Source organism: Pyxicephalus adspersus, chromosome 6 (genome assembly GCF_032062135.1).
Source record: "Pyxicephalus adspersus chromosome 6, UCB_Pads_2.0, whole genome shotgun sequence".
Classification (NCBI taxonomy): domain Eukaryota; kingdom Metazoa; phylum Chordata; class Amphibia; order Anura; family Pyxicephalidae; genus Pyxicephalus; species Pyxicephalus adspersus.
This window is the reverse complement of record NC_092863.1, coordinates 50,390,346-50,418,126: the sequence shown is the minus strand read 5'-3', so window position 1 is coordinate 50,418,126 and position 27,781 is coordinate 50,390,346. Positions and strand designations below refer to the sequence as shown.

Here is a 27,781-nt window from a genome sequence, read left to right as displayed (position 1 = left end):
GTCATCATTCTTTTTTGCTATTGTACCTGTACAAAAGCAATTACAAAGCGAGTGATTACATGATAACATAGAGTATAGATAAATGCAGACCAGATTAAATTAAAAGTGACATTTACAAGAATACAAATAAAACTGCTTTTGTTGAAAACTTCCCCCTCAAGCTAAAACATGTCGAGTGAACACATGATGCAGAAAACATTACACTTTTATATAAAAGATGTACATGAACAAGTTAAACAAAACCCAATTCATTGTTGACAATAGCATGAAAACTTAAATATTTGGAATGATATATATATTTTCATGTTGACAGAAAGAACATGCAGTATTTTGAAAATTGTGAAAATTACATAAAAGTACTGTGAAAATTATAAAATGTTTTTAATGGAGTTTAGCATTTTATCTATTACACATTTTTTTAACTACCCAGTTACTAATATCTTGATAGGTTGTGCCTAAAGAATGCCTGTTTCCATTGAAATTCTTCAACGTCTATATGGAAAATCTCAAAGTTGGGGTTATTCAGTTTTGGATATTTGTAGGGCTAATAGGTAAGCTATTGTCAAACAAAAGACATAGCAAGTGGGACACAGTCACGTGAGCCATGTACCAATGCCAAAATTAAAACCAAAAAAATCGACTGGCTTTTGTAACTCTGCTAACTAGGACAAAGACTATGAAGTGCATTTTTGCTTGTCCTTTCTTGGAGTGACACTTGAAAGTTTTCAGTCAAAAGTTAGCAAATAAAGAACTTAGCAAAACCTGGTGATCTGTTGCAAATTGAATATCATCAATACTTTTATTGTGCAAAGGACAGGACTTTTCCCTTCCTTGTTTCTCTTGTTTCTTACAGCTGTCTGTAAAGAGCCTTGGAAATTGCCCCATATTATTGTCAAGGGAAAAAAAGTTTGTGTTGGGAGATATAACTTATAGGGTCTGATTTATTAAAGCTCTAGGCTGGAGAGGATACACTTTTATCAGTGAAGCTGGCTGATCCAGCAAACCTGGAATGGATCTGGTACAGGATTGAAAACACTTATAGATACATGTAGAGAACCTTTAAAGTACATCTCAAGGCAAATTTGTTTAGTTAAGGAACCCAGTTTAGGTTTTTATTGATGTCTGTGTCCACACTGGGTACACCCTTTATCACTAAGAACAGAAGTGATGAGATTTTTACGGTTCCATCAAAAAATCTGTAACACATTTAAAGGTGACAATGGTCTTAAACAGGATTTTCCAAGTTTGGAACAATTTCCATTGTATTACTGCTGTAAAAACACACAGAAAAGTGTTCCCTATTACCTAAGCCAAATGTAGGTAGCTTTGGCTAACAATACATTCTAGGTGCCAACTGAAAAAATTTGAACTGGTGAAACTAAAGTGTATCTTTCCTCTGAGATTGTTGAGATTCTTTGGTTAGAGTTTTTATGTCCCTCTATCACCTCAAAAACTTTATGAACATGTTCTACTCACAAAGGTCTAAAAAAATGGTGAAATTGACTGCCTTGATTGGCTGCCAGCTGTTTTCAATAGAGTGGCAGTAGGAGGACAATGCATGAGTTTCGAGTAAGCAAACTCTGTTTTTGTGAAAAGACACAACCCCAAGCTCATGTAGTATCTTTCAAATTCTAATCAGTGATGAATATTCACTTTTCTGTGGACTTTTGTTTTACTGTTTATGTATTTTATGTATGGTAACTTAAACTGTATTTAGTTTAAATTATTGGTTCCTGTACTCATTATAGTCTAAACAGTAATGCTCAGCAGCAAGCTACCAACATTAACATGTTTTTGTTTATTATTCATATATATGATGCTGGAATATGAAAGATTTCTCTTGTAAGGGAAATGTTTGCATCTTATGTGACATGGCCAGCTTTCTTTACCTTCCAGATGAATGGAAACAGAGCCAACACATCTCCAACCAAGATGAATACGTGGGACAAAAGCAGCAATTCTGCCAACCGAATTGACTTGTCTGCAGTCTGATCATAAGAGGGATTTTGCCAAGAAAGAAAAAAAAAATCACTGGAGGCCCTTATGTATACAAGTTTGTCTTTCCTCATGCAGCTAAAGGCTCCTTCTCCTCCCTTTTAATAATCATAAGTATCTTCTGCCATGTTTTACTACAGGGATGGTTTTATTTTCCTAGCCTGAAGAAACCAATTTGTCTTCAAGCATACAACTTCAAAGATGCAGCTCTAAACGACTGTTGCTCACCACTAGCAGTAAGTGCCAGGATGCCTTGGAGACTGTTCCTCGCTACGTATCTACAAAACACCATGAAAAATAAAAATTATGCTATATTGTGCAATAGACTTTCTTATAAAAATAATTATTGCAGGATTACTTTCCTGTGACTTTTACGAAAGACAGTTCACCGCTTTCTCTGAAAAATCCTGCTTACATGCGCCAGATCTTGGATATCTGTAATGAAAAAAAACATTGTTTTGTTTATCTGTGCACTGCTGACTATCCACTTCATTCTTTTAATTTATGAAACACGTGTATTGGCAGGAAGGTAATGCGTCAGGGTATCTTTTGAAGAAACAGTTTCCTTTTTTGAATTTTAGTTCTGTGAATAAACTAGTACCATGACCGCCAACATTTTCCATCTTTACAAAAGACAAAGTGTCTTGATGAGACACAAAAACCCTTTTATCAGCTGTTTTCTTGTTAGTTCTCTCCACCATAGACTTGGATGAGGAGTAATTCAAAGTAGGTGACAACTGTTCTTATCTTTCATGTTAAAGGAATTTAACATTTATTCTACTAAATTCCGCAGAAACTGACTGAAATAATTTCATTGCCTATGTTACTTATATTTTTTAAATCCGGGCATTTTTATTCTCTGTATGAAAAATCATAGTGTAGAGGAAAACAAAAATGTGCCTTTTATCTAAGTATTTTGTGTGCCTTTATCACACACAAGTGTTGCTATTGTATTCTTGTAGAGCTGTTTAAGTGATACTTTAATATTAAGAGCTCTTTTATAGGAAATTTCTATAATCCCCCTTCTTCATCAATTCTCAATAAAAGTACAGATTTTAGCAACAGACCAAGAAAAGTTTAACTAATCAAGCACAGCCTACAGTTCCATCTGTTAGATTAGTGCTCAAATGATATCTTGGATTTAGTACTAATAATTGCCTTGCAACATAACAAAAATACAATTGTCCCACAACACACCAAAATATTCCTATCAGAATAAACAGTAGCTGTTCAGTCAAAAGACTGCAGGGTTCAAATCCTTTTCCATAATTTGTATGCAGACTTTTCTATTCAAATTCTATGTGCAAGTATTTATCTGCATTGCAATGTTTATGTGCTCACTTGGGGATCATGTATTCACTTTTCGGGATTCTTGAAAACATTGACTACACATTTCAACCAAGACAAGATCTTTTTCTCTCTCCATTTGTTTTTTTAATTGACAAAAGTATACAGAAGTTTGACCATTCTCCAAAGACAACCCCCCCCCAAAAAAAATGTAGCAACACACCCTAAATTACAGCCTGGATTTAAAATGTCTTGATGTGGGTGGTCAGAAGAAGTGGAGGCAGCAAGCATAAACAGCACTGTTGAATACATATGGGCTGCAGATGACCACAATGAACCACTATCTGGCGATCTTTACCCTTTGAAGCCTACTTACATTGCCCATAAAGTTTAGAAGTATGCTTTACAGTTATTTACTGCCATGAAAGTGATTCTGTGCCTCATCCCTAGCAGTGACATGGACAAATGAAATGTTCAACTGCTAGGGATAAACTGGTGCACATCCAATATAACTTGTGGGGTACACTCCCCATTGCATGATAAATAGACTCCATGGAGTGTTACTAGTGTTATTGCTGCCACATTTGAAGAAAAAAAAGGAGCTTTTTGAGTTAACTATTAAAATTAGGCTGTTCAAGTTCACTTATGTTTTATACTTTAATAGGAGCTTTATACTTTAAAATAAAAAAAAGGAATTACCCGTTTTCATTTTAATATTTTAAATAGAAAAATGTAAGCAATCAACTTAAAAATTGAAAAAAGTAAAGAAAAAAAATGGAAATAGCAATTACACATTATTAATTTTCTTGCACTAATCAACCCTACTAAGAAAGAATACATTGTAGCTCAATGCTAAGGCAGTGAACACAACTTCCCATCTATAAATATTTCAGATATAACGTTTGTGAAGGCCAGACTCTACTTATAAGGCTGTTTTGCAAAGATGTGTTAATTCTATAGAGTGAGAGTAACCCCGAGAGCCATACATACAGATAAACTGAACATCAGCCTTCCTAAGTCCCAGCAAGCCAGATGTATCCTATAATACTTATGGGTCCCAGATAGACTCTATCACAGCTGCAAACCTCTCATGGGTGCTTTTGTAAACTGGGTTGCTAAGAAAAAAACAAACAAACTGATTAAACAACTAAAGGCCAACAAAATCTGTGGAAATGTCTGATTTTATGACATTGTTGTCATGCCTATTTTTTTTTATTCTTTACATTTTTTGTTGGATGGCATGGCATGCAATGGCTGGATAGCAACCATGTGCTCTCATATTTAAAATATGTTAGGTATTATTGAATGGGCAAGTGCAGGAAAGATAGCATATGTGCCTAATTATTAGGAGTATGTTTCCATTCCATATTTAGTGCTGTTTTATGCACATATTGCATTTTTGGCTGAGGAAATTGTTGGCAAAATTAAATCAATTGCTACCTTAAGTCTGTCTTATTCCTACAGCAATACACCCTATGTAATATTAGAAAGCATAAATGTTATTAAATAAATCTCTTTCTCAGTATGCTTGGCATTCTGCCTTACTGTATAGTGTTCAAACACAAGTCATTCATGGTTAGTCTGTTGTAAAGTTTCTCTTCCCTGTCAGTAACAGTACCGTCTGTTTCAGGCTAACATTGCTAAGACTTTTCTTCACTAAAAGCAGCAGTACTGCTTACTAGACATGTACTATCCAAGTTTATCTCAAAGATTTTTTGATCGATATAGCAATAGTTATTTCGATAATTAAAAATTGATCATTGTGATCGATTGCAACATTCTCTTGTTCAATAAATGACCTGAATTACATAAGATTTTACCAATTATAACACATGGACCTGGAAGATTCTCTATCTGAAGACTGTATCAGGGAATGTATCAGATTCTCTGCTTGATGAATAGACCCCAAAATGTAGTTTTAGCATCAAATATTTATGATTAAATGATCAACACTAAAAAACAAAAACAAGATCAATTTGCCTAATTACCTTTTAATCCACTTTCTTCCCAAAAATTCAATGTTTTTGTTCAATTGATCATCTAATCCTTTGAAAATATCCAATATAATATGGCAAACTTTTGTGTGCTGTGAGTGCTCTTTCAGTTGGCTGGTAAACTATCAGGTCCATCGGATCAGATCACACTCCAATGCTTAACTGAAAAACTCTGCTGCCAACTGTGAAAAAGTGATTGTGTTGTCAGCTTGCAACCACAAATGCAGTTACTGGTAGGTTTGCCGCGTAGAAACTTTACAAAAGATTCACAAACAATGAATAATGACAAGGCACAGTGCCAAACATACTGAAAAATAGATTTAGGGTTTAAATACATTTTAGGTGTCTTGTTTTGACTATTAAAATTATACAAACATTACACATTTTTGTATTTAAAATTTTGTTTTGTAGAAGAAACTGTTTCCAAAATTAATACGCATTGTAGTTTTGGTCTGGATTCTTGGTCATATTAAATTTACCTATATATAAGTTTCTTTAAAACAGGTGACCCATTTTATGTACATTGTTTCTATAAATGATTGCTATGCAAAGAAAATATAGCTTTCAATTCCAATGCCAAACTAAGCAGAAAGAAACATCATATTGGTATAGAATATTACAGAGATATCAATAGATACATTATAATAAATGAGCATACATTTCTCGTTATACCTGATTTATGCTTTTTGTCTCACTTCAGAGGCTATAATTTAAACTCATTATAAAAATAGTGGATGATATCAAACCAGCAATCTCCATAAGTGAAATAGAAGGGACGATTTGTTTGGTTCCATGGTGAACAAGTCTGAATTTTGATGTAATTTGTCACATAAATATTCAAGGCTTTGGATCAGCAGTATGTATCTGTCAGGAAAATTGCTTACCTTAAATTATTACAGATGGATCTTCAGTCCAGAATGCTAATGTGTCTTGGACTGTACAATAAATTACAATAAGGTCTGCTTTAGATTTACCTTCTAAAACTTTATTAAAAGTGATAGCGGCTTTAGTCTTTTCTTTTTAAAAACCAGAAGAATGTTAAAAGCAGCAACCACAGGACTTTAAAAGAATAGACAAGAATAAATGATTTTTAATAAAGTTCTGCAAGGCACTGCAAGTCTTGTTTCTTGTCTTAAGTATTAACAAAAAGTACCAGAGGACTTGCTCAATGAAATTCGCATGTTACTATAATTAAGTTTTTATTCACAAAGGGGCATTTTAGGTAAAAATGATATATATATATATATATATATATATATATATATGTCAGAATTTTTACCTTCATCACCTGAAACAGATCTCACGGTAAACGACTAAATATGTGTTTTAAATGCATACACTGTTTACCTGCCAAAAGATTTGCAATTATGTACTGTTGTAGTGTCAATTCACCCCCTCCAGCTTATTTATTGTATGATGTATCAACATTATTGCTTCTGTCTAATTAGTATGGTGGCAAGCAATCCAGAGATCATTGAAAATGGAATTAGTAATATTTCTGGCTATTTAGCATGGAAATGATGCAAATCACTGGATGAATATAAACTTGTTTGGCAGGTAAAACAAACATATTTGTGGTGCAACTGTATATTTAGCTACTTGCCTGGGGTTCCACTTTAAAGGGTTGATGTACACTTATGTGATATTCAGATATAAGCAAAATGTGTGGCATCTTGGTTTACAAGTCATTCCTACTGGGAAGATGGAGTTCTTTTTGTTTTAAGGATTATTATTTGTTTTTCATTATAAAGACCTAATTAGGAATAGTCTCAAGGAACATGCCAGTGTGTGATTTAGACCTCTACCATCCACCCACATCAGAATTGGATAGACTAAATCATGACTCATAGTGTGTTTTTGCATTTTAATTCTGCCCAGTATGCACTGTATGAACTGTGTGTGTGTTGTACCTCTTATAATTATTGTTACGTGATTCTTATATTTTCATTTATTAGGTTTCTATGTTGGTGTTTTACCTCCCATCATGTATTCTTAAAATATAAATTCAGTCAAAGCAGAAGGTTTAGGAATATTGAGAATTAAGATGGTGTATCCATAGTGTGTTTGGCAAAGTAATATTCTATCTGTTTTTATTCTGTATAGCTCCTACACTTATTTCTGACACCTACTTGTATGGATTGTACACACAGCAGTGCACAACCGTGAGACCTTCCACTTAATCATATACTGTCAATTGCAAATTCATTCACCTCTGTTTGAAATTTACATTTAATCTTCACTACAGGCACATATGTATCTCCTGTATTTAAATAAACTACCAAGTTAACAAAACCTAATATACCCTGATTGAAGATCTCTTTTGGATTTAATTGTGAAATGACTGTCTTACCTAAAAGTGCCTTTGTAAACATAGAGAATACAGACTTGGCTATGTGGATATATTATTGTTAAATTATTGATGTATTCAATTACAATAAAACAGCTTGCTGCCCTTTGTTAACATTACAATGACCTGTACAAATTTTGTATGCAATCTATGTTGTGCGATATCAAGAAGAGCTTAGTGTATTTAATAAATTCTTATTGAAAATGTGACTTTTTTTGTAATTATGTCAGTAGTCATATAGGTCATATAAAAATATTAGAGAATGGCTCTAAATACAATAAAAAAACTCTACAATTTATAAACAGACTGTTTCAGTCTGAATGTTTATTATTTAATTTGTTAGACTACTTTTAGCATTGCTTAAAACATTTGTATTATTAGTGGTAAGCAAAGAATAACTAGTGGATGTTTACAATCATAACTCCATAGGCAAGTTCATGGTATGGTTGTATAAACAGACAATATCCTCAAAGTGTGGCTACCTAAAAGAGAAAATGTAGCTTTGGGTAGACACTTTAGGATAGAATCATCCGCAATCTGATAATTCAGTAATAAAGAAGGTCGTTATAACCTGATTGTGCAACCACTGTAGAATCAAATTCAGCTTCACTGAACCCCTGAGGAACATCTATCTGCTGTCTGTTATAGTCTGCAAGGTTACTCTGCACATAAGCCTGCAATTTACAGATCATTCATAAAATGAAGGCTATGGTCTGGAGCTTGCAGAGTCTTGCAGAGTTCTCTCACATGGCTAGACTCCACCCAATTCATTTTATTAGCACTTCACTCTTATCAGAGCTTTAACCATATTTTTACTGTGTTTGTTACATGTGCCTTTTTAAACATCAAAAGTATGACTTTAAACTATAAAGGTGTTTTTTAAATACACTTTCTATGTAATGTCTAGGCCTGCCTGAACAACCCTTTTATCTTGTGTATAAACAGATAGGCCCTTGCACTACTTAGTTACCCCTTTCAATATTATAATGTGGAGAATGCAGTGAGAGGATTTAGACCCTATGGTTGCCAAAACAGAATAAGGAAACACCAGCAGGGAAACTTCATACCTGAAGTTTAAGTAAGATACAACAACACCAGAGCCATATTTACCAGACCTGTACTCTAGAAATGTAATTTACCTGCTAGTTGTGATGACATCATGGAGAACCTAGCCCACCCCTAATAATATAGTCTGTTCAAAATTATTGGGGCTTTCTTCTCTTCTTTGGTGCCAACATGGTATGTAGTGGCATTTACAGCTTTTCCCTTTGATGTTGCCTGACAGTTTTTCAGCTGGTGTTTCTGCTAGGGAAGTTTGTGTCACATGACTAGTCCTTCCCATCAATTGCAGCGGTGGAATGGGCTACAATAAGCAGCGGCGGGTGTCATTAGATGGGCAAAGCTGAAACATCTTGAATTACAATTGGGAATCGGTAATGAACAAATGTTTTGAAAAGGTAGACAAAATCCACTATAATTTCAAAAGAGACAATGCCTAAGCTTAAGTCATTTATTGGACATTAGGTCTGCTTTAAGCCCATCAGCAACCAGCTAATGCTTTGAAAAATCAGTTTTCTGTGATCTGACTCCATTATTTCTTTGTTCCTAATCTATGAAAATATTTGTTAATTATAAAGGAAAATGTGAAATCATGTAAAGTGAAGATATTTATCAAATATTGTCTTTGTAGCAATATATGTTTGTTGTATGATTATTGTGCTTGTGTATTTTGTGCATTTTGTAACATTTATATGTATCACAAAGTAAAATACTTGGTATAACATGCGTTGTGTCAACAGAGATACATTTTTAACTCACGTTCTGTAAATTTTTGATAACTCTTTTACAACTTTATAATTGGTATAGAAAATGTTATTACTTGGATTTCTATAGCCCTGACATATTACGAAGTGTTTTCCAAAGTCCATAGTTGTGTCACCGACTGTCACCCAAAGGGACTCAATCTAATGTTCCTGTCATATGTTATACAGTCTATTGACACTGTTGAGGGGGGAGCTGATTAACAAATGCATTTTTTGGGGATGTGGGATGAAACTGCTGTGCCCAGAGCAAAGCCACATAAACACAAGGAGAACATACAAACTCCTTTCAGATAATGTTCTAGCGGACATTTGAATCTTGGAACTAGCCCTGTAAAGTAAGAATGCTATAACCTAACCATGCTGGCCAAGAGAATGTGTCATATGAACAGCATGAACTGTCCACAAAGGACATAGAATTGATGTCATTTCCTACTTGAACACTGGCAAGCTCCCTAGTGGTTCTATAGTCCAATGAGCATGGAGACTATGGAATGGACAGGGCAGACCTGGGAGCACACTATGATTTACTTAATATGACATGTACTCATACAATCCTTTTGATGACTGCTTCTCTGACATAATGTTAGTATGCATAATTTATTTATGTGACAGGTTTTATTGAAAGTAAATCCTAGTAACAATATCTCTTTGCTTCATTCCCCAAGAAATATAAGAGCTGGCTAGGTTATTAAACTGGCCATGCAAAGATGAAATGTCAGCATTGTGTTAAATTGGCTTTTAAGAAACATTTTGAGAAATATGCAATTTAAAAGATTTTCAGTTTTATATTAGGTTTGCTATGACTATTAAAAACAAAACATGATCTATATTTTCCAACCTTATCATTGCCCTCTATGGCTTCATATATAATTCAGTCAGACTGTTCATAATGTCCAGTTCCCTGTAGGTGTCAGGAAGCTGCATTGTAAATATATTATATTGCTCAGTGCCTTTGTTAAGCTCTGGCAATATATCACTGTTAAAGATACTGTAGGGGGTAATCAGATAAGCGTCAGTCGGTGGGAGACATTGTGTAACAACCCGTACTCTGCAACGTATTGGATTCTGTCTTTGGTCTCACCATACTGATCTCTGTCAAGCCACACTCTCTAACTAAACATTCATTTACAGGCTAAACCATAACTTACTGTATATCAGAGAAAGAATAGACAAGACTGTGGTACACAGGGCATCGGTGCCAAGTATCTAGTAAACAAGCAAGCTGGAATCATAGTACATGTATATGGGTGGACACACAGAATCCATAAAGTGGTTTATTAGTAATCACTGCGCTAAACCTCTTGGAAGTGCAGATAGTCAGTGTTAGTTTTTCAATCATGAGCAGCTATATTGATTGATGATTTGAGTGCTTTTAAACTTATCTTTCTTCTACTATTAAATGGAGGCTATGCCATTCTACTATCCCCATAACCATTCTTTTATTTTTATATTATATTTATGTCATTTATAATAAGGTACTAAAGAAAGAAAAAAATATTAAGTACTGAAGAAAAAAAAAGAAAACAATAAGTACCAGATAAAAAAGAAAATAATGTTAAGTACTGAAGAAAAAAAAAAAGAAAGTACTAAGTACCAGAGAAAAAGGAAAAAAATGGTAATTACTGAAGAAAAAAAAGAAAATAATAAGTACCGGAGAAAAAAGAAAATAATATTAGGTACTGAAGAAAAAAAAAAAAGAAAATAATATAAAGTACTAAAAAAGAAACATAAAAAAATAAAAGTGATGAAATGCAATGAACTTGCAAAATGAGAATATTTTTTTGGCGAGTATTTATTGTATTTCAATTGGTTACATCTTTCCATGTAAACTAACCAAACCAGATTTGGCATATTCAAAAACTTTTTAATCCTAAATGACCAAATTGCTAATGGCTGCTAAATTAGATTGACTGAAATTGACTCTGTAAACTGTAAAGATAGCATTATATGGTAGCACTCCTCTGTATGCAAGTTAGGAGTAGGGATAAGCAAAATTGGGATATAAAATTTAAGACTAAAACATTTTACCATTCTGATAAAATTATTCAGAGATGGAGTTAGTTAGGAGGGTATTACATGATTTTGTTTAAAACACAGGGGTTAAAATTAGCTTTATTAACAGAATCATTGATCACCATTTCTTAATTAATTCCACCAAAGTTGCCCAAATGGTCTTTTTTTTTTTCTTTTAAAATACTTTCCACTAAGTATTTCAGTATTTCTCATGGCATAACTTTAATTAAATGGTAATGATAAAATCAGTAATTGTGTTACCAAACAATATTTTCCTCCTCTCATCAATCTATTATGTTAGAAAGTTAGTGGAGGGGAACATAGTTCTACTAACAGTTCTACCAATAATTAGGATGTGAACATATTGTGGAAATGTACTGTTTAAAGCAACTCCCCTAATTCAATCAATAAAGCCACATCTAAATATTATGTAAAAAAAATATAGCAGTAGCCTACCAGTGTGTTACTGAGCATCCAAAATTCTTTTTTACCTTTGCTTCTGGCACTGCCAACCTTCATCATTCAGAATGAGACACACCCCTACCAATTGTTTCCATCTTTTCTCAGGAAACCTACCCCATATTTGAATGGGTCACATGCTGGGAGTAGAGTGAAATTCAATTAGCATGGGGAGTTGTGAAGAAGAAGGACCTTATTAACGTTTTTTTCCTAAAATGTATCCAAAAGCAAAGCTTAGTTCTAATATATTCATTTTGAATATATTAGAATAAATGGCTAAAATCCTGTTTTTGTCCTCTTGGAGGATTCCTTTACTGTAGACACAATGGGGAGAAAGCAGAAATTATCCGAATTTAGGAAAAATATCCTTTTAGACATTTATGAATGTGAAAGTACAGGTAGTCCCCGGGTTAAGGACATCTGACATACAGACGCCTCCTAGATACGAACGGGGCTTCCCTGCTCGCTGTGTGCAGAATGTAGGCTTGAAAGGGGGAGGGGCGGTTTGCATGACTTGCCTAAGAAATCTTTTACTAATTACAGCTGAGGTCGTGGGTGATCTTGGGGGGTGAGCTCTTTCTGCAGCCTCTTGTAACTCTTTATTGACCAAGACAACCTCTGTAGTTGTTTCTTTTTGCATATCAAAGCACAGCTTGCTCCAAAAGTTAGTGAATGTTTTTTTTTTTTTCGGTGATTAACTCACAGTGAGGATTTTATACAGTAACTGACCCCATGCTGCCTAATAATATGTTGAGACAAGCATCTGTCCTAATTGCATTTATTAAAAGAATGCACCTGTTCCGACTTACATACAAATTGAACTTAAGAACAAACCTTTATAGCACATGCTTAGGTGTTACCTGATTATGTAATGGGTCCTCGCTACAACCCACCCTGGTGACACCCCAATCCCCAGTGACCACTCAGTGCAACAGGCACAGCCTGACTTTATTCAAAAGTGACTAGAATAATAAAGGTTGTTAAAATTGCAATCCAAACAACATTCAGGGGTCTGAAAATATTAGGGGAGCCTTACAATACCAAAGTTGATCCTACAGCGTAACACACACACAGCAATAATACACCTCATAAAAGAACAGCAAATAACCGATACCGCATACTGCAATGTTACCCAAGAAGCCCCAACTTTAAGTGCACAGACTCAATAGGCTAAATATATAGCCCAATTGAAGTAACCAGTGGCCACTGATACTCTAACTGACAGGGGCCCCTTTTGAATGGTGAGGATAATTAAAGACTCTTGAGTTCTGCTGGAATGACTGTCCAATCACTTTCAATGGATGTCCTTATCTTTCTGAAGCAACAACAGGTTCTCTTTACCCAAGGCTGACCTTGGAATCCTCTTGCTGATGAAAGCTTTACAGCCAATCAGATAAATAAAGACCATGCGTCTATGTATAGCAGTCCTGGGATGACACAGGGGGACACAGACTGAGTGCTTCAGTACTTTCAGCAACTCAGTGGCTCCCCAGCCCATATAAATGTCACACAACCCAGAAGCAAACTGTAGTTGCCCCTTCAGCAGCTGAAGGAGTAGCAGTCAGCAATGAAGGTGGGGGGCGGGGAGCTAAAATAGTAGTCCTGCAGCTCTGATAATATTATCACCAGCTGCCTACACAACAGTCTTTCCTCTCAGGCCCGGGTGAGTATTATGAGAGATCATGAACAGTCCATCCTCAATACTGACAGCAGCACTTCTGATACTGAGGGTAAAGATGGCTAGGTGCAGGAACACTCACTTCCCGGGTACCATCAGACAAATCTTACATATCTAGAGATCAAAATTCTCCATCAGCAGGTAGTTCACCCCTCAGCAGCCACATGGCAATCCTCTTTTCCCAGCAAGAACTCTCTCCCTTCCTCTCTCCTGTCCATCCTTAAATCCCTCCCCAGTTTAGCATTAGCAGGGCGCTACACCTACAATAGTTACATAGTTACATAGTAGGTTAGGTTGAAAAAAGACATAAGTCCATCAAGTTCAACCACTAGGGAAATAAACATATCCCAGATATAAAACCCTAAAAGACATAGTTGGTCCAGAGGAAGGCAAAAAAAAACTCTGGTACAACTTGCTTCAACAGGGGGAAAAAAATTCTTTCCTGATTCCATGGGGCAATCGTATGTTCCCTGGATCAAGTCACTGTTATTTTTACTATAAATCCTCAATACCTAGGAATATTCTGTGCTTCTAGAAAAACATCCATCTTTTTCTTAAAGCAATCTATAGTAGTTGCTGAAACTACTTCCTGAGGGAGCTGATTCCACATTTTCACAGACCTTACAGTGAAGAATCCCTTCCTTATCCGGAGCTTAAACTTATTTTCCTCCAGACGCAAAGAGTGTCCTCTTATTCTTTGTAATGATCTCATAGTGAATAATGGGGAAGAGAGTTCTTTATATGGACCATTTATATATTTATACAGGGTGACCATAATCCCCCGTAAATGTCTCTTCTCAAGGGAGAATAGATTCAGTTCAGCTAATCTCTCCTCATAGCTGAGTTCCTCCATTCCTTTTATTAGTTTAGTTGCCCTTCTCTGCACTTTCTCCAATTCCACAATGTCCTTTTTGTGAACTGGTGACCAAAACTGGACTGCATATTCCAGATGTGGTCTCACAATCCCTACCTTACATGTAACCTGGGGACTACCTGTACCCAATTGGAAAACTGTCCCTCTATTCCTAGACTAGTGAAGCTAAAAATGATAGATATTTATTTACTTTACAATGGTCACTAGTACACCAGGTTGCCAAATCCTGATGAGTTTTTTACTGATAAAACTTCCTGACAGAGCACATCTTTTAAAAACAACACAAAATATGATGTATACTCTGCACATTCAAAGCTATAGGTTTCTTTTGGCCTACCTAAGAAGAAACACTTCTTAACAGCAACTTTTGCAACAATGAACAGTAGTGTACTACACAGTGTAAGTGTGAAGAGTAAAGTGCATACAATATTGGGAGTGCACCGGTGAGGTAGAGAGAGAGGGAAAATGAGAGAAAGAGGCAGACTAATCAAGCAAAAAAGGGAAAGAGAAAGCATTTTTGTTCAAGCTGACATTTTTACTGGAGAGCTGGAGAAGAGGATCACCTTAACAGAGATACAGACAGCAATAAAAATCTGATAGGGATTCTGACAGCAGTGCTTGCTAGTAATACTGCAATTTTAGCTTCCTTCCATTTTACAGAAGCATGGTCACTGTCAAGGTTACTCCTTTTTAATTGATTTTTGAACCCTGTGTGTCTGTATACTACCATTGAGGCTCAATAGGATAACTTTTTGGGAGGTTAAAGTTTTACCAGGTTTAAATAGTATTCACTACCTCAAAACATTACTGTGAACATCAAATTATTCAAAATCAAACCCACCTTACTACTATCACATGCCCAGGGGGCAGGAATTCATTTTAGCTCTTGTGCAGGGGATTACAGACAATCTTCCTGCCACCTTTATAACATATTTTCTCTAAAACCACAGGGCTATGTTAGGTTCAATTTGCATCCTTACAAATGTTTTTGGTGACATGATAAAGTTGGACCTGTGCTTGATGCCTCTCTACAATAGTGCATTTTGATCATCATTTACTTTATCCACTATTAGATTCTTTCCATTTTAACATGAGCTACAGTCTGCAGAGTCTGCTGTAACCAGCATGGTCCTAAATATCCACATAAATTCTACTGTTGCAAGCAGGCTTTGAGGGATATGAAAGGCTGAAATCTCATGAGATTGTTGTATGGCTGCAGTCTTCACCTATAGTAAGCCCTCGCTCAGCTTTGGGAGACTCCCAAGACTTTGTTTCCCCCAGGACTTACTGCGCAAGGCATGGTGTCTGGGAATGGGCTGGCAGCAAGCCAGGAGCCCACAGATAAAGCAGTACCAAGATTCCAACAGAGCCAAGTCCAGAATACAGAGCAGAGGTTATACAGAGAATATCCGTCCACCAAATGAAGACCACAAGGGCAAAACACAGAGGAGGGTCACAGGAAAATGTCAGTCCAGGCTGCATACATACAATAGATCAGGAACGGGCAAGGTCAACAGAAGAAAACACACTTCAGCAGAGATTAGGCCAGCTACACGCTACAACAGGCACTGGTGACTGGGAGCAGAGAAGCTTCCAACAGCCAATAGCAGTGCAGAACTGAGTCAGGAGCTGATCAGCCTCCAGAATCAGAGCTGTGTACAGCCTAACAATGGATGCTGGGGATGCCATAAAGTACATCACAACTAAAGGGAAGCAGGGGCTGCTGCTATCCTACTTCTCCTGGCTGCTGCAAATGACATTGCTGGACAGAATAAACAGTGTTTTTTATACTGCGATTGTGCACAGCACGGAGCAGATGAGCTTCTTCTAACAATTGTTAGCTATTCTCATGTTTTTTTTTACCATTGATGTTTTGACTGTGTTTATTTACAAGGTATAAATAATGTTTATTTACCTTAGAGAATACTTTGCCTATTACTATATTGTGACATACCGTGCATGGCATTTTAATGGTGGAAATAGGTTGGCAAAAAGCATGTTCACAAAGCATCTATAGCTGCTTTTTCATAACTAGTCAGGTTTTGTTACAAATAAATGAATACATACAAGAGTAGCAGAGCAGCATAGAGGTTTTTTTTTCTCTGAGCAGCATAATTCATTTTGGCCTATCTAACCCTGCTGTAAACAAAATTAGAAAAAAAGAAAATATAAAAGTTGTACATCCTGATATGTTCCTTAATGGGTATTTGATATCTCTTCATACAGGTTTAATGGTTTCATAAACACATTCTTGCATATAGCAGAAATTCATGTTTGTACAGAGCCCTATACTGCCTCTGAAATCTTTATTAGGTTAAGCTCCCTATTTGATATTGGGGACCACACTAATGTTAGCTTTTCCCTTAAAAGTACAGGAGGGGAGGTTTGTTAGGGGCCTATACATGTTAAGATGGACATAGGAACATAAATTCTCCCTTATCAGGGATTCTTCTCGGTCAGCACATAACCCTGAAGTACATCTTTCCAGATCCACTATTTTACAAGGTAGCAATGCAAAAGTTTGCCAGGTGTCACAGAACGTAGGATCTGGCAGAAAAGAGTGGTGACATGGCCTCTGACTTACCTCTGAGCTGTATTTAGGAATACATTTACTAGTATTCTTCATATTTCCTTCACACAATTCTATACAAAATTGTAGGTTGCTGATTCATAACTGGATCATTATTAGGAACATTTTGAGACCAATAATTAGTCTCCTAGGCCTCAGAAAAGTCGGAAAACCCCATTTAGCCTGTTCTAGAGAAAAATAAGTCCCAGACAGACTTGTTTGGTCTTGTTGAACTCTATATTTTGTGCTAACTAATAATCTGTGAGTTGGCAGTAAATAAACCCTAAACCTGTGGAAATATGAATTTAGCAAAAATAAAAGCATCCTAGGTGTGTCCACAGATCATCATAAACCATGTGAACACACCCTCTTAGATTTCCTACACCTTGCTATCATTGGATGGTCGCTGTCAGTCACTTCTGGGTATTGGCATTAAAGAAGTTGGGTAAGTCTACCTCTCCTTGCTGAGGACAACAGCATTGAGCGACAGAGTGCTGCTTTTATACAAGCAACCTGGACCAAGGCTAACCAACTTTCACTTAGGTATTTTTAATCATTTTTGCCTTTTATTTTACATTGTTGCTATTGTTCATTGATTAGTGTTTATTTTCTGTCCTATTTATGCGCTGTGTTTTGTTATGTTTTTACTTATTAATCACTATACACAGTGTAAGCTGAATCTCTGAATGCTCTAAGTAGAAATAGTGTAAGCTTCTCTCCTGAACGTTACTATAAAAGCGAATTCTGAGACATTCCTGTCTGGAGTGGCAGTGGGTGACACAGACAGTAATAAATGAGGCAGAATCATAATTGCTGTTGTCAAGGGTAACAGTGTGTGCTTCTGTATGAGCATGTGGTGGTGGTCTACATGTGAGTGTGTGTTTAGCAAGGGTTAATAGATTGGTTAACCTTGCTCCAAGCTTTCTCAGCCTGCTGCTGCTTAGATTGTTGCTGAGCATGCTGAAAAATCTTTGCGTAGAATAAGGTTGAGAGAGCTGATCATCACACCTTAATTTACTCTTCTTTTTTTCTCAGAATGTGATTTAAGGAGAAAGGCCATAAATGGCCTTGTGAGCAGAACACAGTGTTTTTTAAATAAATGATTAGGCTGTCCCTATGGCACTTGCATTGGGCTCTTGGGGCATAAACAAAATTAGAAATGAGTCCTATAGTTTCTTTTTTCCTTATTATCTCTATTTTTCTCTGCAGTTTGGAATAACCTAGTGGTCCAGAATGTACAGTTGTGGCAAATAAGGTAAGCTTTGTTTTCACTTTGTGCCCTATCCCCAGCAGAGCGATAAATCCATAATTGTTTTGATCTGTGATTGAAATTTGATATACAAATGTTATATGATTTAAGGAGGCTGTACCTTGTAATTGCAGGAGGCTAAATTTTGTTAAGTTTAAATCTGACCTCAGATAAACAAATAAAAAAAAGTGGGGTAAAAGGCAGAAAAAAGTCATGTGTTTTACTGGGCGAGAGAATATGAAACTAAACTAAGTTTATTAGTATGCTGCTTCTATTTTCAATGAACATTTACAGGCTGAGGGTAGAGAGGGAACAGTTTAGTGCAAGTAGAAGAAAAAGCTCAGGTCCCCTCTCCTAACAAACTCTGCTGTTTGGCAGTGCTGTGTAAAACTCAAGGATAAATAGAAAGAAACTGAAATCCTCTTGGCAGATAAAACAGCTCTCATATATTTAATCTGTGTATTTAGCCAGTTACTTTCAGCTTAACCTTGCTGGAAAAGTTGTACTGCCTTTTTCTAGATTAACCTAAACTGTCTTTTTGTCTTGTTTCTTTGGACATTAAAACATAAACCACTTTATCCAAAATCCGTACTGACTATTACATAGGAATGCTATGTAACATCTTTAATCACAAGTACATCACCTACGAGTGATGTGTTTTTCTGTAATCATCAACCCCAATTTTTTATTTGCTTCATTTAAGACTGTATTTTTTTTCTTTAGAACCACATAAATAAGCAATACTTTGCAGTTTATAAATTGATAGGTAGAGCTTCAGTGTGTTTAAGCAGCAGTATAGGAAGCAAAGACATACTGTGCTGCAGATGTTTATTGAGGCAAATTATAGATCTTCTTCTAAGTTTGGATGTTTTCATACATATTATTTAATGTCAGTTTTTTGTTTTTTTCACACGTTGTCCTAGCATTTTTTTACACAGTTCCAGTTTTTTTTATCAATGTTGTGCTTCAAATATTTATAATTAGGTGAAAATAAATGTCCAGTTTATATATTTAAGAAAACCAAATAACAGCCAGGCCTTGCAGTGACTCAAATGCAAAGTATTCTTTCAAAGCTCAGAGTACAAATTATATCTTACTTTTCATGGCTTCATCACTATTTCTTTTTGGCATTGTAATAATAAAAAAAAAAGAGATGGATGAGGTGTTTTGATATTAAGTAATATATTTACTTGTACCAACACATATACTATAAATAGTGATTTCAGGGTATTATTATAGCGTAAGGCTGTTTTCGACAAAAACAAAGAAGCATATCACATTTACGCCATTACTGCTCAATGAAAGACTTCAACTGTGCTTTGCAATTTTTCTCTTTTCTGTTTCTTACAGTGTTTTCCCCAACAACCTAAGCAGAAGCTTGAGTAAGTCAGTGGCAGAACTTCCAGCACTTCCAATAGAATACCCAGTATCTAATACAAGTCTACCCTATGAATTTGTTTGGATCCAAACTGAACACACTCACCCCTTGTCCTTTACTTCATCTAGCTGATCAGAGATAATTTAGGAGAAAAAAAATCTAAAACATCATAATATTTGCCTAAATACACTGTTATGTGATGCACTGGACACCAAATCCTATATCTTTTTCATTAGGTTTCTTCTTTAGTCATTAAGGTTGGTGATACAGATACTTCCTATTGGCTCTATACGAGCCTTTCAAAATACATAGGATTGCAGAGAGAGATGACTGCAGGAAAAGGCAACTGCTCTAAGATGGATCGACCAGTTGTCACTCATTTTATCAGCGACAAGAAAGGTCATGTACAAAAGATTTGGATGCATATTAAAGAGCTTTTCATGGGGCTGCTGAAAGAGTCTTTTGTAATGTTGTTTGAACTTGTCTTTTTGAGTTTGTGTTAAGGGTCTGGGACCTGTAACTATACACTGAGACAATTATCTGCCTAGGCCAGAGTTGTCCCCTTGGTAGAGTGACTTGGAAATGCAGTTTTTCTGCTTAAAGCATTAAACACTTACTGTGGGCTAGCATTGCTCTTTGGGTTTAGTCTGAACATTTATTATTTGTTTTTTATTAGAACAGAACAAGCTCATAGTATGAACTAATGTTATTTAGCTTGTGTTAGTATTTGTATAGTTGCTTTATACATACAATATTTATTTATCTACATTGGGCAGGAATCAAAACATGAAATGTAAAAATCGTCAAGTAATAATACAGTGTTAGTTTGTGCCCCCTTTTAGTCACCAGCTAAGGCTCTAGTCTTCTCTTCACATGTACCATTTCAAGCATTGCTACAAACTGTTGCCTTTGAATGTTGAATACGATGAAGCTGAATTCACTTTAAATACCCAGTTGAAATTGAAAAAGAAATATTTTTGCCAGCACAGAAACATTTTCTAGTAAGGAAAGAATGACACAAATAAAACTGTTTTGCAGATCAAAGATATCCCAAATTGTATGCCCAATGCATATTGTGAAACTAAACTATAAATAAAAAATTGGACCAGATGGGTTCTTTATTGCAAAGGGGTCAGGTGATGTCCCTTCTGCAATAAAATAACTTTACCTGCCTGATTAAAACTTTTTAAGAGCACTTTACTGCTCCTTTTTTGTTGTGAACACCACCATCTTCTTTCTTCTATTCCAACTGGTTTCAATCTGGAGCCATCGTGATTGCCTGGGTTGGGGATGCAGGAGGTCTTGGCAGGCCTGGTACCTACGCTACAGAGCTCAGAGCTTTTTTTTTTTTTTGCAGTAACCACAAGGATTTTGCATTATAACAAAACTTATTCTGACATTTGTTTTGCTGGCTGCATTTCCTATGCCACACAATTGGTGAACATGTTCCTTTTTTCCACCTTATAGTAAAAAGGTATTGTTTCTACCTAAATACCTACTTGCCAAAGACTTTTTAAAAAAAACTTGGCATGCTCATTGGTATCATTAAAACCTTGGCCAACTGGCAACAAAATCTGGCCACCACATCCTCCTAATGCCCATCTCACTATTGCTAAAAACTAGAATAAACAGCTTCTTCACTTTTTAGTGGTCAAACATAGAAATGATAATATTATGGTCAATGACAAATTAACCATAATATTAGAGGACAAACACACCAAAGTATTGTGTATCTGGTAACCTTGGATGCAATTCGTTTATCCAGAAAATGACGTGGGCAACCTGACGCTCCTTTCCAATAGGCAGAGGTGGAAGGATAGGCAACACTATATATCATTTTTTGCTCCCCCCAATGATGAACCCATTCATTACTTCCTCCACCTATAATATTAATCTCTTTTGTTTATATACTGTTTTCAATAATTATCCTTCCTATCATGCTATACTGAAAATCATTTTATCTCTGCTAGATTGAAGTGGATAAATTAGACACAGGCTACTTGTCTGGTAATAGATAATTGTGTTTAAATAATGCAGTGCACAGCTGGCATTTCTGTCAAGAAAACACCAAACATCCAGTTTGATTGTCTTGTTTGCTAAAATTAGCGAACTATTGGAATACTGTTTTTATTATTATTATTAATATTATTAATAAACAGTATTTATATAGAGCTATCATAATATGCAGTGCTGTACAAATTTGTATTTTAATGTTAAAAACATTTCTAATTTCTCCTTAGATGCATACAATCTCCCTGCTTTATACTCATTACCTCTAACCCCATTTACACCACCATTTGATTTACCTTCTCTTGGAAGAAGCTCCACTTCCCTAGGCAAAACAGGTGATATGTGCTTTAGCTGGAGGATATGTAGATATTGCTGTGCAGAACCAGTGTAAGGTGGTGCCTAAATTTTCTTCTGCTGGCCTTTCTTAGCACCTGAACACCATCCTCCTAAACACTAGGGATGAGCAAGAATGCCTCGCGAAAATTTCTCCGAACTTCCGATGGGTCCGCGAAATTTCAGTGAACCGATTTTGCGAATTCCATTGAAGTTGCAGGTTCCCACACTCCTTTGGCTGAACTTATCATTGAAAAGTACAGCCTGGGGAGCTTGGAAACCTGCGGTAACAGCTGATTGGAGGCATGTGAGTGCCTCCAATTAGCTGTTACTGCAGGCGAACTCCAGATGAACTCTCAATGGAAATTCTCCATTGAGAGATCATCTGAGTTTGCCGAGAACATGACGTCATGGCGAATCCCAAGGCCGTTCTCGCTTACATGTTCTGTAAGTGAGAAAGGCTTGATTTGCCGCGAGATCGAAATTAAAAATTTTGCTCGCTCATCCTTACCAAACACGCCACTTGTTTTACATTAGCTTCCTTCAAATATCGAATTAGGCCACTGAGTTTTGAATTTATGTAAATATGTAAATCAACATGGAGTTCCTCCAGAGGATGCTAGGGGTTCCTTGAGCAATGAGGAATTTGTGCCTTTCAGGTAAGTTCAACTGATACCAATGATATTTTTAGCTATCTGTAAGGATGGCATTCTTCCCAATGGCGAGCAATGTAAGAGCCATGCTTTACCCTGAGCACCACACTAATGGTCTGGAAATAGTAATTATAGCAGGGGTTCCCCAAGTCCTGCAAGTTATTTTGAAAAATTTCACCATGTTAAAAAGATTAAGGAAAGTTGCAGTAGATAAAAAAGTTATTAAAAAAAAATTTGACAAAACCGTCTCGCTTTTAGCTAGATTGGCTACGCCTCAAGCACCTTAACGTTCTATTAATACCTTAAGAGATCATTGGGTGTTAAGTAACGTAGACAAGTGGAAATCAATCGCATTTTTGAATCGTTTTACAAACAGATCTGCTTTGCACCATCCCCCTCTGAAGCTGATATTTTAGAGTTTTTACAACGCATTGATATACTTACGTTGTCTGTGGATCAGCAAGAACAGTTAAACGCTCCTATTAGGATTGAGGAAATTGGGAAAGCCATTAAAACTCTTCCTCTCAGCAAAACTACAGGCCCAGATGGATTACCTGCAGAATTTTTTAAACTGCTAGAATCTTATATCTCTCCATTATTGTCCTAAATTTATAATGGCATTTTGGACAATCAACTATCCTTCTCGAATTTCACTCTGCCATACATCTCCTTAATTCCCAAACCATTCAAGGACACTGAGTGCCCCTCCTCTTATAGACCAATCGCTCTACTTAATACCGACTACAAAATACTAGCAAGAATCATGGCAGCTCATTTACAACCACTGTTGCCCTCTCCACTGACCTCCCATCAACTAGGTTTTCTCAAACACAGACACATTTCAATTGGTTTTAAAACGGTCATTGCTGCAACTACGCATCCCTATAGTAAAAACCATATGCTTTTGAGCCTTGATGCTGAAAAGGCATTTGATAAGATACTTTGACTCTATCTACACTTCTTTTTGGCTCACAGACAATTTGGTACCCGATTTCTGATATACATAAAATGTATTTATAATCATCTGATGACCCATTTAATAGTAAATAATCAACTTTCACAGTCTATCACTATGAAAAGTAGGACGAGACAAGGTGGTCCTTTATCCCCTTTGCTATTTAGCCTAGCCTTAGATCCTCTATTGCTTGTATTGGAGGCAGATCCTAATTTTTCTGGTATAAAGTTGGCTCCACGGAAGTAAAGCTTACTGCTTTTGTGGATGATGCCTTACTGTTTATTGCAAATCCAAAGGTTTCCTTGTGTTCAATAATGAATACCTTTCAAGATTTTCAAAAAGTCTTGGGATATACTATTAACTTTGATAAATCTGTGACTCTTTACCTTTTTCGCAAGCATAGGCCGAGATGGAGCAATAGGTTTCCTTTTCAGTGGGCAAAATCCAGTTTTAGATACTTAGGAGTTTTGATCCCTAAAAACCCTGCTAAAATCTATACGCTGAACTTCACCCATGCTTTTCAGGCTATGAAAAAAGATTTCAAGACTTGGATTTCTCTTATGCTTTCTTTCATGGGTCGTGAGTCACTCATCAAAATGGTAACTTCCCCAAGGGTATTATTTTTCCTCCAAACTCTGCCCATTTTCTTGTCAACTTCTGACCTAAAATTAATTAACTTTTTATTTCGAACTTTCATCTGGGGTGGCAAACAAGCAGCAGCTAGCCGCATTGTATTACAGCAAACCACGAATAACAGTGGGCTAAACTTACCTGATATAGCTTTGTATAATCAAGCAGAATTACGAAGGTACATCTTTGTATACGAACCTCCAGGTAGATTTTTCTGTCTGCACCCCAATACACCCCATGGCAATCTTGCATATCCATAAAGAACTTCTCCCGGAAGAGATACAAATGAACCTATTACTGTACTCTGTATGGCTTTTTTGGCACTCTTTGTGGAAGGCAGATGGGCCTAATGCCAAAACTTCCCTGTATCTTCCCCTGTTAGGTAATGGAGAGTTTACATGGGGCTACTTTTCTACCCTATTGGGGAAAGCATACTCTTTCCCAGAACTTAAAAATAGATTTCCGTTCCTGATAGAGAGTACTTTTTTATTGATTCAACTAGGGGTGTATGCAGCAAATGTGGCTAGGCGTCTGACCCTACAAGATTGGGACAATCCACTGGATAGGATGCTATTGTCCTCACAAGTTCTGGCAAGGGCTATCTCTAAATATTATGGATTTCTTTGGACAACCTTGAACTATGACATTTCTAATGTAGGTATGGCAAAATGGCGAACTCACTTCCCTAAATTGCCTATTTCCAAGATATTACAGTCATATAGAGTCTCCTGAAAGGCATAACCCGCGGTCCAATATCACAAAATGTTCTTTCGCTTATTCCATAAGAATTATATCTCCTCCCAGAGAGCACAATATATTGGTTTCTCAAATGATGGCTCTTGTTTTAAATGCAGAGCCCAAGCGGCTACTCTGTACCCAACTTTTGGGAATGCCCTGTTATCAAGCATTTTTGGAAACAGGTTGTGCTATATGTTCATAGAAATCTTCTGAATTATATCCCATTCACCCCTGAATGGGATATCTTTGGTTTAATCGAAAATGTATAGTGTTCGGTTTGCTAGGGGAACCCAGCGTCTGGCACTGCTATTATCAGGGTTGCAAGAGAAACTATTCTTCACTGTTGGTTACAACCTGCGCCCCAAACTATGAAACTCTTTTTACCTAAATTACAGGAATTATTCAAAATGGAGTGGGCAGAAGCTGCACTGCATAAAGAAACACAAATTCTTTGAAACCTGGGAAAGCTTTATTGATACATTGAATACTCCCAAAAAAAAGGAAACTGTATAACTGTTTTCTCCCCACAATATAGTAGTTGGAAAGAGAATTGCCTAATGACACTCCTATAGTTTTCTGATGTGCATTGTGAGTAATTTTAAACACACTAGTCTTGTATGATTAGCAAATGTTAAAACTGAATCGCATAACTACATCTAGAATGTCTGTTTATTTTAAATGATTGTACTATACCTTTCTCAGTACTCGAAAGGTATTTTGTTTACCATTGTTTCTTATTTTATATATATTTTTCCACATAGTTGTATGTAATTGGTTGTTTATTGTTTAAACTTTATCAATAAAAATATATTTGAAAAAAAAAGTATTATATATTTCCCTGTTTATTTAAGGTTTTATTTTGTCTCTGACTTAGTAAGAAGACATCTCTGACAGGTAAGATGCAGAGATTTGAATAACATTGGATGAATTCAGAACTGATATAATACTTTGTATAGATTACTTAACATATCTTGTTCTACTTATCACCAACCACCCAGCCTGCTTTCCTTGCATGCACCAAGATGCTGCCTGTAATGAACAATATTATTTAATTTCTGATTTACAGCATGTTTGCTTTTTAAATCTTTTCATTAGTTTGCTGGCTTTGCTTGAATGATCTGCTTGCTGTATACTTCATGGATACTTATTACTATAATTGCCCTTGCTTACAAAATTTTCCTTCCCAGTAATCTCTTCTGTTTCTTGCAGGGAGAATCCATCTTTCATCATGTCAAAAGCAGTTAACAGAGTGTGGGGCCCATTTATCAAAATGCCTACAAATTAGTAACTGTTAATTTATGGTAATTAGCATGTGCAGATAACCACATATATGTTAGCACTATTAAGAGCTTAATAGCATCTTGTCACCCTTCCATGGCATTCTGTTAACTATTGTGAATCAGAGTAAGCTAATTGCATTTAAATAAACACTTGTTTTGCCATTATTTAGAGGTAATGACTCTAGAATGCATGTGTGTACATTTATTGAGGTCTAGATCAATATATATTTACAGGAGTATGTGGTAGGATGCTCCTCTGTGACACATACAGTACTTATGACAACAAAATTATTGGTGAGTAGTGAAAAATTTGCAATAATAAATTAAACCTGGGGAATGCCCACTACCTACTTTCTCTAGTTTTCATCTTCCTAGGAGTCACTGTAAGTATACAGAGCACATACCCATGCATGCTCTAATGACCCTATGGTCTAATCAGAAGAGGGGGGGGCTTTGGGTTTTTTTGTCGACAGTTAAGGTTCTTAACAGGAAAAGTTGATTGTATGGTCTGGTATAGGTTCTCCAAAAATGGTGTATTTGTCAGCAAATTGACCGTATTTGGTTGGGGGTAGTTTGTGTAAGTGATAAAGTTCTGGAGGTGGTGCAGTTGTGCCTGGGAGCCTGGTATATCAATAAGAGGCACAGATCCCTTCTTTGATGGTTAACAATATGTGAGAATGTTTTACAGAAGTTGTAATAAACAATGTTAAGGCAATTTGCACTTTAATGAGTTGGGTATTTAAAAGGTGGGGTTAAAAGGGGGCAGAAAAAAGATTTACCTGTCGCAGTCATGTGTATACTGTGAATTGAGGACATGTTTTTACTAGTAGTCATACAATGCCAACTATTGTTTCTAAGTAAGCAAGCCTATACTCAATCCACAGAGATCATTCCTTAACAGGAAGAATGTAACTTATATAGTTTACAACCTTTTGATACAGAATGTTTTCTGTTTTAGAATATAGAAAAGGAGTATAGTATGCCAAAGTTTTTTATAGTGTATCTCTAATATACTATTATTCCATTGTCCTTAACTTCACAGTTTGGGGCCCCATTTAGACTAATATAAAATTATTATCAGTTGAAATGCTTTTTTTTTATGTATCTTGATAATGCCATCTGCTAATGTTTTCTCTCAGGGAGGCTACTAGCCATTAGCCATAAAGGAATTGCCAGTTAGCAAGTCTATGGTGAGCCTAAATTTTCAAAAAATACAGTAGCTTCTACTTTCAGTTCATTGTCACCATATATTTTTTCAATAGTGCCAACATGTTTTCTTGGAAAACTGACTACTAACCAATACAATAATATTTTCAGCCAACGTTCTCTGTTATGATCGTGTCTATATAATCCCAAAGTGTTAGTTGAGTAATTCAGTAGCTAATGTATACCAAGAAAATCTAAGCCACATCCCAGATATCAATAATAGACACAGTTGAGATTTGTGGGTGTAATGCTCTAGCCAACAACTTGCCTAGTTTTCCTCATATTGTTAAAAAAAGCTTCTGCATTTTTT

At 36.0% G+C, this 27,781-nt stretch overlaps 1 protein-coding gene across 3 annotated transcripts in view; it reads left to right on the top strand.

Annotated features, from left to right (window-relative positions):
- Positions 1 to 27,099, top strand: part of ADGRD1 (adhesion G protein-coupled receptor D1) — a 312,771-nt gene extending 285,672 nt beyond the window's left edge. Inside the window, exons 25-27 of one of the 3 annotated variants that reach the window (XR_011921431.1) lie at positions 18,249 to 18,294; positions 25,860 to 25,879; positions 26,195 to 27,099. Coding sequence is in view for 2 of the 3 variants with exons in the window: in XM_072415721.1 (XP_072271822.1) it covers positions 1,897 to 1,992 (96 nt within the window). In the remaining variant the exon portion in view is untranslated. Of the gene's footprint in view, positions 1 to 1,896; positions 9,409 to 18,248; positions 18,295 to 19,638; positions 20,076 to 25,859; positions 25,880 to 26,194 lie in introns of those variants that run through there. The other 2 variants (XM_072415722.1, XM_072415721.1) reach the window with 2 other exon arrangements.
- The last annotated feature ends 682 nt before the right edge of the window (positions 27,100 to 27,781 follow it).